Source organism: Oratosquilla oratoria, chromosome 38, assembly GCF_046742065.1.
Source record: "Oratosquilla oratoria isolate Oo_2021 chromosome 38, ASM4674206v1, whole genome shotgun sequence".
Classification (NCBI taxonomy): Eukaryota; Metazoa; Arthropoda; class Malacostraca; order Stomatopoda; family Squillidae; genus Oratosquilla; species Oratosquilla oratoria.
The window spans coordinates 27,224,145-27,240,132 of NC_134814.1; the positions used below are offsets into that span (position 1 = coordinate 27,224,145).

General features: G+C 47.3%; 1 protein-coding gene across 1 annotated transcript; it reads right to left on the reverse strand.

Moving 5' to 3' along the window:
* Window positions 1-272: 272 nt before the first annotated feature.
* Window positions 273-3,154, reverse strand: LOC143020035 (uncharacterized). The gene is made up of 2 exons (XM_076176183.1): window positions 2,832-3,154; window positions 273-1,381 (listed from the first exon to the last, which is right to left on the reverse strand). Exons 1-2 carry the CDS (start codon window positions 2,832-2,834, stop codon window positions 878-880), a joined length of 507 nt encoding a protein of 168 aa, XP_076032298.1. The 5' UTR covers window positions 2,835-3,154; the 3' UTR covers window positions 273-877.
* Between the last annotated feature and the right edge of the window lie 12,834 nt (window positions 3,155-15,988).

The window sequence follows — 15,988 nt, forward strand, 5'->3', positions numbered from 1 at the left end:
CGGCGGGGAACAGTAGAGGATTCATGAGCATAGCTCTGACAGCATCAAAGCACGTCTTTTCAATAAACTTTGGTTGCTGTGGTGTCTGCTCCGCCTGTGGCCAGGGTTTCAGTTTGTAGGATATACGCTGGTCACCTTTGTCGTCCGTAGAGATACTGATGAGGACGTCAGTCCGAATCACAAAAGCAGATGGAGAGGTAGGATCCGGGGCAAGCGCTATCAGCTTTCCTCCTTCGTGTTTCGTCGACCACGTAGACGGTAGAGGGGCCCAGTTGTAAGGCACGAAGTTAGTTATAGGCTCATCTTCTTCCTCCCAGTCCGCGTCGTCATTCGAAAGTGACAAGGCGAAGCTCGGTGAGGGAGGTGGAGTGGAGCGGGCCGGACCGGTAGCGAGGGCTTGTGCCGGTCCCGGGGCAGGCGGAGTAGTATGATACCACGGCTGAGAGGGTAGCGACTGGTGGATCAGGTTCAGTATCTCTTCCCTTAAGCCCGGCACCTCTGAGAGGAGAGAAAATTTAGGCCTCTTGGTGGCCCTAGGAGAGCGGGATCCGGAGAGTGACCACCTCCTGTGCCCTTTAGACCGTCTATGTCTATGGTGCCTGTCCACTCTCGATGAGGAGGGAGCAGACGAGGAGGAAGAAGGGGAGCGAGGTTTCCCGTTGCTCCTACTCTTATTCTTAGAACTGTGTTTCTTACGCGGCGAGGCCGGTGGGGGAAGAGACACTAGGGATGGGGAGAGCGACACTGAACTCGAGGAGAAACGGTCTCGGGTAGGCGAGGGAGTGCGCGCGTGAGGAGACGAGCGTGAACGAGGTGTGTCACAGTCCCGGGTAGGCGAGGGGGAGCGTCGCCCAGGCGAGGGGCGTAGCTCCTCATTTCACTGGTGTGGAGAGCGAGAGCGGCGGGTAGGCCGAGAGCTAGGACGGGAGTGGGAGTGGAGGCCCGAGGTGGAGCTTCTCCTAGAAATGGAGCGGATACGAGAGCGTGACCGTCTCCTAGGGGTAGAGTGTTGCCTTGCTTGAGATGAGGCACGCTCAGGAGAGGCAGAGGTGCCTCCAGACACCGTACGGGCCCTGACGAGACCCAGCTCCAGGGCCAGGGCTTGAACAGCAACCTCTACCCGCGGGCTGCCCCGCTTTTGTGCTGCCTTCTTCAGGTGCTGCCACACCGCCCGTAGGGACACTAGAGGAGGCGGAGCCGGTCTAGTGTCTTTAGGGTAGAGCCTCAACTGTTGCACCCAACACTCACACTGGGGGCAGGCGGTTGGGTCGTAGCGGAAGTCTACGAAACAGGGCGAGTGCGTGGAGCAGGCGAGGTGGCCGTCTCTAGCCACCTTAGTGGTGCAGCCATCCTGAGAACAGATCAGGTCAGCACCTTCTGCCTGAAAAGATAAAATGCACGGAGTTAGAAGTAGTCCACCAATGAAGGAGTGACTAACAATTCTAAAACGTGACTCGAGAGGTACGGGTTGCCCAAAACTCCGTACATCGACAAAAAACACCCAGAGGGTGGTACCAACACCAGTATAGCTCAGTGGGTGACTGGTGTTGGTGAGAGCCGTGCCCCGGAACGGGGTAGTCACCCACGCTAGGAGGGTGGCGCGACCCGTCCCTCGCGGGACGGGATGCGACGGCAGTAGCCCGGCACGGGGGAGAGTGTGTGACGTGTCGGGCCAATGTTGTCCACCCTTGCCAAGAGGGGACAGCGGACAGGGTCCGCGTGGGTTCAGGGTGATGCTAAGATCACGAACCGAGTAGCGTAGCAAGCGCTACTATGGGGTGCGTGGAAGCACGCATCCACGAGTTCGGAGTACCCAGGGAACAACCGAACACGTACTCTCGAGAACGGGCGTAACTGGCTAGGAAACGTCGCGGTACCAACACCAGGAAAGCTCAGTAGGCGACTGGTGTTGGTGAGAGCCGTGCCCCGGAACGGGGTGCGTGGAAGCACGCAGCCACGAGTTCGGAGTACCCAGGGAACAACTGAACATGTACTCTCGAGACCAGGCGTAACTGGCTAGGAAACGTCGTGGTACCAACACCAGGATAGCTCAGTGGGCGACTGGTGTTGGTGAGAGCCGTGCCCCGGAACGGGGTAGTCACCCACGCTAGGAGGGAGGCCCGACCCGTCCCTCGCGGGACGGGATGCGACGGCAGTAGCCCGGCACGGGGGTGTGTGTGTGACGTGTCGGGCCAATGTTGTCCACCCTTGCCAAGAGGGGACAGCGGACAGGGTCCGCGTGGGTTCAGGGTGATGCTAAGATCACGAACCAAGTAGCGTAGCAAGAGCTACTATGGGGTGCGTGGAAGCACGCATCCACGAGTTCGGAGTACCCAGGGAACAACCGAACTCGTACTCTCGAGACCGGGCGTAACTGGCTAGGAAACGACGGTAAAAACGAGAGGAGTCTACTCTGAAACAAACGTCCAGAGGTCCCCCAAACCTCAAAGGAAAACGGAGTACCCAGGGAACAACCGATTCCGAGGAGGGGGGGGGGAGAGACTGCTAACCCTAGTGTGGTGAGCACACACCCTCATCACACCAAGGAGGTCCCACGCACGGGCCTCAGGACGGCATGGGACAACAAAAACCACCCATTGTTAGAAAATGTGGTACGTCGAGACGACGGAACGCAAAATCTAACAACAGGATCGATAAAAAGAAAATGGAGGTTAATCTAGCGAGAGGAAAAAGAACGTAGGGAGTACACAAGTGGAACAACCCCGAAATTTCTAAGTCCCCGCGCACAAAAAACCACAGCCGCCACATTTCTCTAACTCACACGGGAAAGATAGAGAATGGAAACGGCCAAAAACTTTTTCGGAACTTACCATGAAGAGGAGTGGGGTCGGACGAGAAGGAAGAGTGCTGCCTTCTAGAGGAGATGTCGACGACACGGTCCGAAAAAGCTTAATGAGGTATCATGGCCTTCCCTGCCCACGACTCGCGATGCGCATGCGCAGTTACTTAGTCTATCGGCAGTTGCCGTGTTCTTTGTTTTCTTCTTGGAATCTTCTTGGAATCTGTTAAACACTGGCCGATGAAAGTTTCTTTCATTGATGATCTTCAGATACTTCGGACCTTAAGGGCAGCCAACACGGGACATGATGGCTACCCCCGATGTATAAGCACAAGTGTCCAGATTCTTTCCACCGAAAAACGTATGGGGAACGGATTACGAGTGGAAAAGGTCAAAGTCTACGCCTAGGGCCTCACAAAGGAAGCCATTAAGGCGTTAGAGGACCATTATTGGTCGGATGTATGGGGCTGCCGAGAGGCCTGATGACCCTCGGGGGCACCCCCTCCGTACCATAGGACACGTCCCCCTGTCTTCCGAGAGGCCCGGGTTCTTACCGCGGACGACCCGAAGACGTATGGGGAACGGATTACGATCGTATAAGGTCAAAGTCTACGCCTAGGGCCTGACGAAGCAAGCTATGAGGCTGTTAGAGGACCATTGATGACCGGAGGTTTGGGGCTGCCGAGAGGCCTGATGACCCTGGGGGGCGCCACACTCCGTACCATAAGACAGGTCCCCCTGTCTTCAAAGAGGCCCGGGTTCTTACCACGGACGGCCTGGAGACGGGGACGTATTGCGATCGTATATGGTCAAAGTCTACGCCTAGGGCCTGATACAAACCGTGAGGCAATAGAGGACCGATGATGGTCGGAGGTATGGCGCTGCCGAGAGGCCTGATGACCCTGGGGGGCGCCACACTCCGTACCATAAGACACGTCCCCCTGTCTTCAAAGAGGCCCGGGTTCTTACCACGGACGGCCTGGAGACGGGGACGTATTGCGATTGTATATGGTCAAAGTCTACGCCTAGGGCCTGATACAACCCGTGAGGCAATAGAGGACCGATGATGGTCGGAGGTATGGCGCTGCCGAGAGGCCCGATAACCCTGGGGGGCGCCACACTCCGTACCATAAGACACGTCCCCCTGTCTTCAAAGAGGCCCGGGTTCTTACCACGGACGGCCTGGAGACGGACGTATTGCGATCGTATATGGTCAAAGTCTACGCCTAGGGCCTGAAACAAAACCGTGAGGCAATAGAGGACCGATGATGGTCGGAGGTATGGCGCTGCCGAGAGGCCTGATGACCCTGGGGGGCGCCACACTCCGTACCATAAGACACGTCCCCCTGTCTTCAAAGAGGCCCGGGTTCTTACCACGGACGGCCTGAAGACGGGGACGGATTGCGATCGTATATGGTCAAAGTCTACGCCTAGGGCCTGATACAAACCGTGAGGCAATAGAGGACCGATGATGGTCAGAGGTATGGCGCTGCCGAGAGGCCTGATGACCCTGGGGGGCGCCACACTCCGTACCATAAGACACGTCCCCTGTCCTCCGAGAGGACCCGGGTTGTTTACCAGGGACGGCTCGAAGACGGGGACGGATTGTGCTCGTATAAAATCAAAGTCGAAGAATGGGACAAACCAGCAGCCAAGCGGAAAGCGATAAAACTAACAGACGATTAACCAGCAGGAAACGGGACCGCCTGCTCCCATGTGGGCAGCGAGTTAACCACTCCGTCCCGTTTCCGCGATCTAAGTGACGCGACGCCCGGCTCGAGCTAGCCGGGTAAGAAGGGAGGGGATAGGGAGGGGGAGGTGGGGTCGACAATGCGCATGCCTGCACAGAGCCGGGAATTTTAAATTTCCGATGATTTTGGCGGAAAATTCAAACCACACTCAACCTTCGGGAAATGGCCATATGACCAGGAGTGTGGTATGGGATTATCGCTATAGCTTCGCTGTGCAGGTTTCTTTCAGCCGATAATAGATTCAATTTGGAAGTAGGTAGAAACAACTTTGCCAACCGTGTAGTTAATGAATGGAATAAACTTCCTGCACAGGTAGTGCAATGTAGTTCAGTTCGAAGCTTTAAGAATCATTTAGATAAATACCTAAGTAAGATGCTGTAATGATTATAATTTATCTTATATTATTTGTTTTTGTTTTGTAATAATTTGTCTGTCTGATTTTCATTTATTATTAGTTATATGTCAATTTATTATTATTTACTATTTACCTGTTTGCTTATTATTTAACTATACCTATGCATTTATTTATGTGTTTTATTTGTTATTTACATTATTATAGTTTTTATTTATTATTTTATTATTGATATGATTTTTTTTCGCATCCGACCTAGATATGGATCAAAAGGTCTCCTGTCGGCATGCTCCACCTTTGTAATCCTTTGTAATATATATATATATATATATATATATATATATATATATATACATATACATACATACACATATATATTAAAATGAAAGGGAAGGGCGACTGTGAGTTTGGGAGTGTAGCTAGGAGGTACTCAGGAGTGAAGAGGGGAAGAGGGAGAGAAGGGGTGGCTATACTAGTAAGTGAAGAGATAAGTAAGCCTGTAGTGGAGTAGAAGGAGGTTTCATCAAGGTTGATGTGAATGAAGGTAAAGCTGGGAAGGGAAATTTGGGTTTTTGTAAGTGCGTATGGGCCTGGTAGTGGGAAGAGTGTAGAGGAAAGGGAGGCTTTTTGGGTAGATATAAATGAGTGCATAGAGGGATTAGGGAGAAACGTCAATGTAGTTGTATTGGGAGACCTTAATGCTAGGGTAGGAAATGAACCAATAGACGTGGTGATTGGGAAGTATGGAGTTCCAGGTAAAATCGTAGAGGAGAATTGATGGTGGAGATGTGTCTTGAAAGAGAGTTGATGATAGCAAATACAGTGTTTAGGAAGAAAGTCAAGCATAAGTACACATGGCAGAGGGTGGTGGATGGAAAGGTGGCAGATAGAGCGTTAATGAACTATATAGTGGTGACCAGGAGTATGGTGGGAAGAGTTAAGGATGTACATGTTCTAAGGGGAAAGAGTGGGGGAATATCAGATCATTTTCTGGTGGAAGGTAAATTGAGAGTGGAGAATAGGTGGAGAAAGAGGAAAAGGGCAGAAGGTAGGGAGGTACGTAGAGTGAACTGCTTAAATGAGAAAGAAATGGAGAATGAGTATAAGAAAAAACTGAGAGAGGAGTGGGAGGGAGTGAAGAAGTAGAACTAGGAGTAGGAGGAATGGGAATGGTTCAAGGAGGGAGTCATAGGGTGTGCAAAGATGGTGTGTGGAACAAGGAGAGCGGGAGGAAATAGAAGGAAAGGTAGTGAGTGGTGGGATGAGGAAGCAAAGAAAGGTGTAGAAGAGAAGAAGCAGGTATTCATAGATTGGCTACAAATTAGGACGAGGGAATCGTATGAGAGGTACAAAGTAAAGAGAAGGGAAGTTAAGCATAAAGGAAGCAAAGAGGAGAGCATATGTGAAATGGGATAAGAGTATGACAAAAAAAATTGAAAGTAATAAAAAGATGTTTTGGAAAGAAATTAAAAGAGGAAGAGGAGGCGAATCAAGTAGAGAAGAAAAGGTAAAAGGTGCAGATGGAGAGATGATAGTGCAAGATAAGGCAGTGGGAGGAAGGTGGGTAGAGTATTTTAGAGAGTTGCTAAATGTGAAGGAGGATAGGGAGGGAAAGGTAGTTGCAGTGGGAAGCGCTAAGAAAATGAGAGTGATGAGTGAGGAAAATGGAGGAGAAATAGGGAAATATGAAGTGAAAGCAGCTATTAAGTTGATGAGAGTAGGTAAGGCACCTGGAATGGATGAATGCCATGAAGAATGTTTGTTTAAGAGAGGGTAGAATGCCGGAGGAAAAGGAAAGGGGGACAAGTATGAGTGTAGTAGTTTCAGAGGGATCAGTTTCTCGAGTGCAGTTGGGAAGGCTTATGAGAGGGTCATGATTGAGAGGATTAGGAGAGGAACAGAGGGAGTAGTTGGTGAGGAACAGTGGTTATAGGACAGATAGGGGTTGTGCAGATCAGATTTTTGTGGTAAAACAGATATATGAGAAAGCTTTAGGAAAAGGTAATGATGTTTTTGGGCTTTTATGGATCTGGAAAAGACTTATGACAGGGTAAACAGGAAGGCACTGTGGGAGGTACTGCAGATATATGGGGTAGGACGAAAGCTGTTAAGAGCAGTCAAGAGTTTTTACGAGAGTAGTAGAGCTTCTGTTAGGATTAGTAATGGAGAGAGTGAATGGTTTGAGGTAAAGGTAGGACTTCGTCAGGGGTGTGTTATGTCACCCTGGCTCTTTCAATCTTTACATGGATGGGGTGGTGCGAGAGGGGAATGCAAGGGTAGTGGGTCAGGGGTTAGAGATAGTTAAAGAAAATGGAGAAAAATGAGAAATAAGCCAGTTTTTGTTTGCTGACGACACTGCACTTGTAGCAGGATCAGAGGAAGTTAGTGACAGAGTTTGAGAAGGTGCGTGAAAGAAGTGTAGCGATGCTACTATTGGTGAAGAGAAAGAGGTTTTGGTGAGTTCGTCTCCTTTATTGTAAGGTACGAGTGAACTGATTTTACATGCGGCGGAAGCCGATATATATACTGCGTGGGCAAGTTACCCATGGTGCGTAATTAGGTAATTGCACTGGGTTAGGTCGGGTCAAACAGGGTCGCGCTGGCAGAGGAGCGTCAGGTCATGAGCATCAGTCACGTTCCCTGCCACGTGACTTGTCGCGGCTGTACAATACTCCCCTCTTAAATTTGCCTTGGCTTAAGGGGGCGTCTTGCACGTGAGAATTTGGTGGGCGGAGTGTCGAGGTGTGCCGGATTTAGGCGGTCGATGGAAACCCATTCTGGCCTGCCGGAGATGGAGATGCGGAAGGTTTTGTCTTTACGTTCAAGGACAAGATGGGGGCCAGTGTAGGGACGGGTGAGTGGTGGTGTGTGAGCGTCCGTCCTCAGGAAAACGTACGTCGAGGTGTGGAGGTGTTTTGGGAGGTATTCCTTCACCTCCCGGTGATGTGTCGGCACGCATGGGGCAAATTTGCCGACAGTGCGTCGAAGCTGTTGCAGGCTCTCGGGAGACTCCTGTGGAGGGAAGAATTCTGCGGGCACGACGAGGGTTTGGCCGAAGACAATCTCTGCTGGAGACACGTTGAGGTCGTCCTTGATGGCTGTACGAAGGCCAAGGAGTATCCATGGTAGCTGGAGTAGCCAGGAGCCGTTGTTGCAGTGTGCCATAAGAGATGCTTTGAGTGAGTGGTGGGTTCGCTCGACCATGTCGTTGGCTGCGGGGTTGTAGGAGGTAGTGTGGTGGACTGTAGTACCCAGGAGTTCAGCGAGAGAGTGCCACAGCCGCGACGTGAAGCAAGTTCCTTAGTCGGAGGTGACGTGTTCCGGGAGGCCAAATCTGGCTATCCATCCACTGAGAAATGCTGTAGTGCAGGATGAGGCGGTACTATCCTTCATGGGGATGACCTCCAACCAGCGGGTCGATCTATCGATGGCGGTGAAGAGGTAACGATGGCCTTCCGACAGGGGGAGTGGGCCGACGACGTTGACATGAATGTGTGCGAAGCGTCGTCGGGGTTGATGGATTGAGCCGATGCCTGATTCAGTGTGGCGATGAATTTTGCTTTGCTGGCAGGCAATGCAGGATCTGGCCCACTCCTTTGCGTCCTTGGAGATGCTGTGCCAGATGAATTTCTGCTTCAGGAGCTTCGCAGTGACGCGCCCTGAAGGGTGAGACAGGCCGTGTATTAAATTGAACACTTGACGTCGGAAGGTAGCTGGGATGAGGGGTCGTGGGCGGCCGGTACTGATGTCGCAGAGGATAGTGTGGTTGTCGTGAAAAGGGACGTCTTGCCACTTACGGGATGTGATGGATGTCCTGTAGGCAAGTGTTTCAGGATCCTCCCGTTGCTCTCTGGCAATAGCTGCGTAGTCGAGGCCGAGTTGAACTGCGTCGATGGCTATCCGGGAGAGGGCGTCTGCGACGGGGTTGTTTGTACCGGGGACATGCCTGATGGTGCAATTGAACTCGGCGATGGTGGAGAGGTGGCGGCGCTGTCTGGCAGACCAAGCGTCCTGTTGTTTTGTGAAGGCGAGTACCAGAGGTTGATGGTCGGTGTTGATGATAAATGAGGAGCCCTCGAGGAAATGGCGAAAGTGGCAGACGGCGTGGTGGATGGCGAGGAGTTCTCTGTCGAAGGTGCTGTAGTTGAGCTCGGCCTTGGAGAGTTTCCTGCTGAAGAAACCGAGGGGTGTAGGTCTGCCATTGAGGGTTTGTTCGAGCACACCCCCCATTGCGACATTGCTGGCGTCCGTTGACAGTTGTAGCTGGGCACCTGGTGCAGGGAAGGAGAGGGTGGTGGCACGGACAAGGGCTTTTCTGGCGTTGACGAAGGCAGCTTCCATGGCGGGGTTCCACAGGAGGTCCTTCGGTTTTCCGTGAAGGGCGTTATAAAGTGGATGCAGCGTTTGAGCGATGTTAGGGAGGAAACAGTGATAGAAGTTGACCATCCCAATAAATTCCTGCAAGGCTTTGATGGTAGTAGGTTTGGGAAATTTGTCGACTGCGGCGACTTTATCCTGCAGGAGACGAACGCCGTCAGGAGAAATGAGGTGTCCCAAAAATGGGACAGACTTTTTTTCCGAAGCTGCATTTGTCAAAGCGGATAACGAGGCCGTTGTCCTGGAGACGCTCGAGGATGGTCCGCAGGTGTTGGAGGCGCTGGTCAGGCGAGTTGGAGAAGACCAAAATATCGTCGACGTAGCAGACGCAGAAGTCGAGGTCGCCAAGGATGCCGTCCATTAGGCGCTGGAAGGTCGCACCTGAGTTTCGCAAGCCGAAGCAGGAGTAATTAAAGGTGTACGTCCCGAAGGGGGTGGTGATGGAGGTCTTCGGGATGTCGTCTGTATGCACCGGAACTTGGTAGTAGCCCTTCAGGAGGTCCAGTGTCGCAAAGATCTTGGCGCCGTTGAGGTATGTGGTGACGTCGGCGATGTTTGGGGGTGGGTAGTGGTCAGGTTCCGTCATCATGTTCAGCCGCCGGTAGTCTCCACAGGGGCGCCAGGAACCATCGTTCTTCTTGACGAGGTGGAGAGGTGAGGACCAAGGGCTGGAGGCCTTTTGGCATAGGCCTAGTCTCTCCATCTCTTGGAAGGTTTTCTTGGCGACGGCGAGTTTATCGGGTGGTAGGCGGCGGTATTTGGCAAATACCGGGGGCCCAGACGTCTTGATGTAGTGGTACACGCCATGTTTAGCTGGCGTCTGTGGTGTCTGTCGCAGCTCAGGCTTGTAGACGTCGGGGAATTCCGTGAGCAGGTGGGCGTAGGGCATTCTAGCGTCGATGGTGGCGACCGTGGTTGGCTGTGGCGCGATTTGCAGGGGCGTCGAGACGGATGCGGTTGCGCAGACTAGGCGGCTGTTGGCGACGTCGACCAGTAACCTGTAATGAGCGAGGAAGTCAGCACCGAGAAGGGGCGTCTTGATGTTTGCCAGGATGAAGTTCCATGAGTAGTGGCGACTCCCAAAGGTGAGGTTCAGGCGTTTCCACCCGTAGGTAGCTATGGTAGTGCCGTTAGCTGCGACGAGCCTAACGCCAACGTCCTTGGGGACCCGGCGTTCTGCAGCGGATGCAGGAATTATGGACCTGCAAGCACCAGTGTCGACAAGGAAGCGACGTTTAGAGGCCTTGTCGTTGATGTAGAGGCCCGTTGCGCCTGTAGGGGCCACCGTGATGGACGGTGACCCATTTAGGCGTTTTTTTGTCCAGGTATATCCTGGTTGGCATTTCTTGGCGAAGGCGCCGAATCTTGTGTGGTAGTAGCACAGGTGCAGAGCGGGGGTGGTCCGGCGTCGCTGCCTTTGCTGGTGTTGTTGGCGCCTGTTGACTGGCGATTCTGCTGCGGCGAAGATTTCGTCCGTGATGTCGTCCGTAGCACAGACATCCTGACTCTTTGCTGCGGCGGCGTGGGCACCGGCAAAATGGTCCGCCTTCCGTGAAACTTCGTCGGTGGTCATTTCCTCGGTGTTGCCAAGGGCGGATCGGACGGGCGCTGGGAGGCGCATGAGCCACAATTGACGAAGCATATCGACGTTCCTGCTGGTTCCGTTGGCTGTGGGTGGGAGGCGGGCGATGGACATCATCTCGAGGTATGCTGTACTTGGTTTAATGTCCCCCACTGGATGTTGGGACTATCCACTCCCTCCAGTTTCTCACCCTTGATGCTCACTTCCAGCCTACTGCCACTCTCTGTCCTTGTACATCTCATCACCTTACTTTTACCCACATTTGTCATCAGCTTCCTACTGTCACACACCTTCTCAAACTCGGTCACTAACTTTCTCAATCCTTCCTCTGATCCTGCTACAAGTGCAGTGTCGTCAGCAAACAACAGCTGGCTCACCTCCCACTTTTCTCCATTTTCTTTAATCATCTCCAACCCCTGACCCACTACCTTTGCATTCACCTCTCGCACCACCCCATCCATGTAAAGATTGAACAGCCAGGGCGACATAACACACCCCTGACGAAGTCCTACCTTTACCTCAAACCATTCACTCTCTCCATTTCTAATCCTAACCCAAGCTCTACTACTTTCATAAAAACTCTTGACTACTCTTAACAGCTTTCCTCCTATCCCTATATCTGCAGTACCTCCCACAGTGCCTTCCTGTCTACCCTGTCGTAAGCCTTTTCCAGATCCATTAAAGCCCAAAAAAACATCCTTACCTTTTCCCATATCTTTCTCACATATCTGTCTTACCACAAAAATCTGATCTACACATCCCCTACCTGTCCTAAAACTACACTGTTCCTCACCAATTACTTCCTCTGTTCCTCTCCTAATCCTCTCAATCAAGACCCTCCCATACGCCTTCCCAACTACACTCAACAAGCTGATCCCTCTGTAACTACTACACTCACACTTGCCCCCCTTTCCTTTGTAAAGCGGAACTATACAGGTACTCCTCCAGTCCTCCGGCACTCTACCCTCTCTTAAACAAACATTAAATAATTAATCTCACCAGACAGTCCACCATAACCGTACCTCCTTTCTTCAGACATTCTGCATGGGATCCATCCATTCCAGGTGCCTTACCTGCTCTCATCATCTTAACAGCTGCTTTCACTTCATCCTGCTCTATTTCTCCTCCATTTTCCTCACTCATCACTTTCATTTTCTTAGCGCTTCCCACGGCAACTACCTCTCCTTCCCGATCCTCCTTCACATTTAGCAACTCCCTAAAATACTCTGCCCACCTTCCTCTCACTGCCCTCTCTTCCATTATCATCTCCCCATTTGCACCTTTTACCTTTTCTTCTCTACTTGATTCGCCTCCTCTTCCTCTCTTAATTACTTTCCAAAAACATATTTTTATTACTTTCAAAATTTTCTGTCATACTCTTATCCCATTTCTCATCTTCTCTCCTCTTTGCTTCCTTTATCTTATGCTTAACTTCCTTTCTCTCTACTTTGTTCCTCTCATACGATTCCCTCGTCCTAATTTGTAGCCAATCTATGAATGCCTGCTTCTTCTCTTCTACACCATTCTTTGCTTCCTCATTCCACCACTCACAACCCTTCCTTCTTTTTCCTCCCGCTCTCCTTGTTCCACACACCATCTTTGCACACCTTATGACTCCCTCCTTGAACCATCCCCATTCCTCCTCCACTCCTAGTTCTGCTCTATCCTTTACTCTCTCCCACTCCTCTCTCAGCTTCTTTTATACTCATTCTCTTTGTTTTTCATTTAAGCAGTTCACTCTACGTACCTCCCTACCTTCTGCCCTTTTCCTCTTTCTCCACCTATTCTCCACTCTCAATTTACCTTCCACCAGGAAATGATCTGATATTCCCCCACCCTCTCCTCTGAGAACATGTACATCCTTAACTCTTCCCACCATACTCCTGGTCACTGCTATATAGTCCATTAACGCTCTATCTGCCACCTTTCCATCCACCACCCTCTGCAATGTGTACTTATGCTTGACTTTCTTCCTAAACACTGTATTTGCTATCATCAACTCTCTTTCAAGGCACATCACCATCAATTCTCCTCTACGATTTTTACCTGGAACTCCACACTTCCCAATTACTACGTCAATTGGTTCATTTCCTACCCTAGCATTAAGGTCTCCCAATACAACTACATTGACATTTCTCCCTAATCCCTCTATGCACTCATTTATATCTACCCAAAATGCCTCCCTTTCCTCTACGTTCTTCTCACTGCCAGGCCCATACACACTTACAAAAACCCACATATCATTTCCCAGCGGGTAGTGGAGTGGAAGGAGGTGTCATCAAGGTTGATGTGGAATAATGATAATAGTAATAATAATAATAATAATAATAATAATGATAATAATAATAATAATAATAATAATAATAATAATAATAATAATAATAATAATAATAATAATAATAATAATAATAATAATAATAATAATAATAATAATAACAATAGTGATAATAATAATAATAATAATAATAATAATAATAATAATAATAATAATAATAATAATAATAATAATAATAATAATAATAATAATAATAATAATAATAATAATAATAATAATAATAATAATAATAATAATAATAATAATAATAATAATAATAATAATAATAATAATAATAATAATAATAATAATAATAATAATAATAATAAGAGGAGGTTATATAAAGGAGTGATTGTGCCAACAGCATTGTACGGGGCAGAAACATGGAACATGAGAGAAGAAGAGAGAAGGAGTTTGAATGTGTTTGAGATGAAATGTCTGAGAAGTATGATAGGGATTACTAGGCTGGATAAAGTGAGAAATGAGGAGGTGAGGAGGAGAACAGGGGTGGAAAGGGAACTGGGAGATAGGGTTGATGAAAGAGTATTTGGGTGGTTTGGACACATGGAAAGAATGAGTGAAGAGAGATTAGTAAAAGAAGTGTGGAAGGCAGAGGTGGAAGGAGCTAATATGAGGGGGCGTCCTAGGATGAGATGGATGGATGGGGTGAAAGGGGTATTACAAAAGAGAGGAATGTCTGTTGAGGAAGGACGGGAGTGGACAGAAGATAGGGGTGAATGGAGATGGGTTGTGTACAGGTGATGCTGTGATGCATGAGGGGGAGTGGGTGGGGGATGGGGGGTGAGGAAGTATGTATGAGAAAAAAAATGACGCAGCCCGAAGGGATTTCTCCCCGTCTTCTCCTTTTATGCATGGGGAGACGGAGAGGGGGGTCGCCGAATTTATGAAGTGGCCTTGCTGTGGATGTGCTGTGTCTTGCAACACTGCTTCTGGCCCAGGGCAGTGGACAGGATGCAGGGATGACCCGTCATCCAGGAGGTGCCAAGATAAGAGGGAGGGAAGAGGGTGGAGGGGAGTGGAATATATAGGAAATGGAATGGGTGGGAGTGGTTTCTATGCTTTTTTCTTTTTGGCAACCCCCGCGTAGAGGGAAAAAGCCTTTGGTATATGTATGTAATAATAATAATAATAATAATAATTGTAATAATAACAATAATAATAATAATAATAATAATAATAATAATAATAATAATAATAATAATAATAATAATAATAATAATAATAATAATAATAATAATAATAATGATAATAATAATAATAATAATAATAATAATAATAATAATAATAATAATAATAATAATAATAATAATAATAATAATACGGTAACAACAATAATAATAATAATAACAATAGCAATAATAGTAATAATGATGATAATAATAGTAATAATAATAATAATAATAATAACAATAGTAATGATAATAATAATAATAATAATAATAACAATAACAATAATAATAATAATGATAATAATAATAATAATAATAATAATAATAATAATAATAATAATAATAATAATAATAATAATAATAATAATAATAATAATAATAATAGTAACAATAATAATAATAATAATAATAATAATAATAATAATAATAATAATAATAATAATAATAATAATAATAATAATAATAATATTAATGATAATAATGATAATAATAATAATGATAATAATAATAATAATAATAATAATAACAATAATAATAATAATAATAATAATAATAATAATAATAATAATAATAATAATAATAATAATAATAATAATAATAATAATAATAATAATAATAATAATAATAATAATAATAATAATAACACATGGATACCACATTCGCACCCAAGTATCTAAAACTATCTACTTGCTCCAGTCTTACACCCTTAATACTCACTTCCAGTCTGCTGCCACTCTCACCCGTTGTACATCTCATTACCTTACTTTTTCCCACATTTATCGTCAGCTTCCTTCTTTCACACACCTTCTCAAACTCTGTCACTAACTTCCTCATTCCCTCCTCTGATCCTGCTACAAGCGAAGTGTCGTTAGCAAACAACAACTGGCTTATTTCCCCTGTCCATTTACGACCTGCACGCTTTTGGAAGAAAGTGTTCATTATCCTCATGTTGTAGTTCTCTGCAAAATTGACTAACATTTCGCCTCTGTCATTTCTTTCACCTACTCCAAACTTCTCAATATATGTCCCATCTCCCATCTTCCCCACTTTAGCATTAAAGTCTCCTATTACCAACATGTACTTACTTTTTTCTTGGTCCATTGCCTGACTTAAATCATCATAGAAGGAATCAATTTCATCGTCTGAACTTTGTGAAGTTGGTGCATAAACCTGATCTATTTTTAGAGTGTACCTTTTACACAGCCTAATCACAATCCAAGCTACCCTGTCTGACAAACTACTGAATTTGACTACGTTACCAGCAACCTCTCGGTTGATCAAGAATCCTACTCCACTAGATTTTTCTTTGTCCTTACCTCTATAGTAGAATAGATGGTGACCATCTTGTAATTGTATCAGCTTTTTTTCTTATGTTCTTCGGACTTCGCTCAGTCCTACGATGTCCCACTTGATGTTGTCTAGTTCTTCCATTAAACTCCCCAGCCTGTGGTCTTCTAAAAGACTTCTTACGTTACTAGTATAGATCTTCATTTTCTTCATGTTGTTTGTCATATGAGAATTGTTAATTACCTGAAAGCTGGAAAATAGCGACCATTATATCAGTACCAAGAGGAAATTGAGAATATAGACCAATACCATTAACATCACGTCTATGTAAGTGT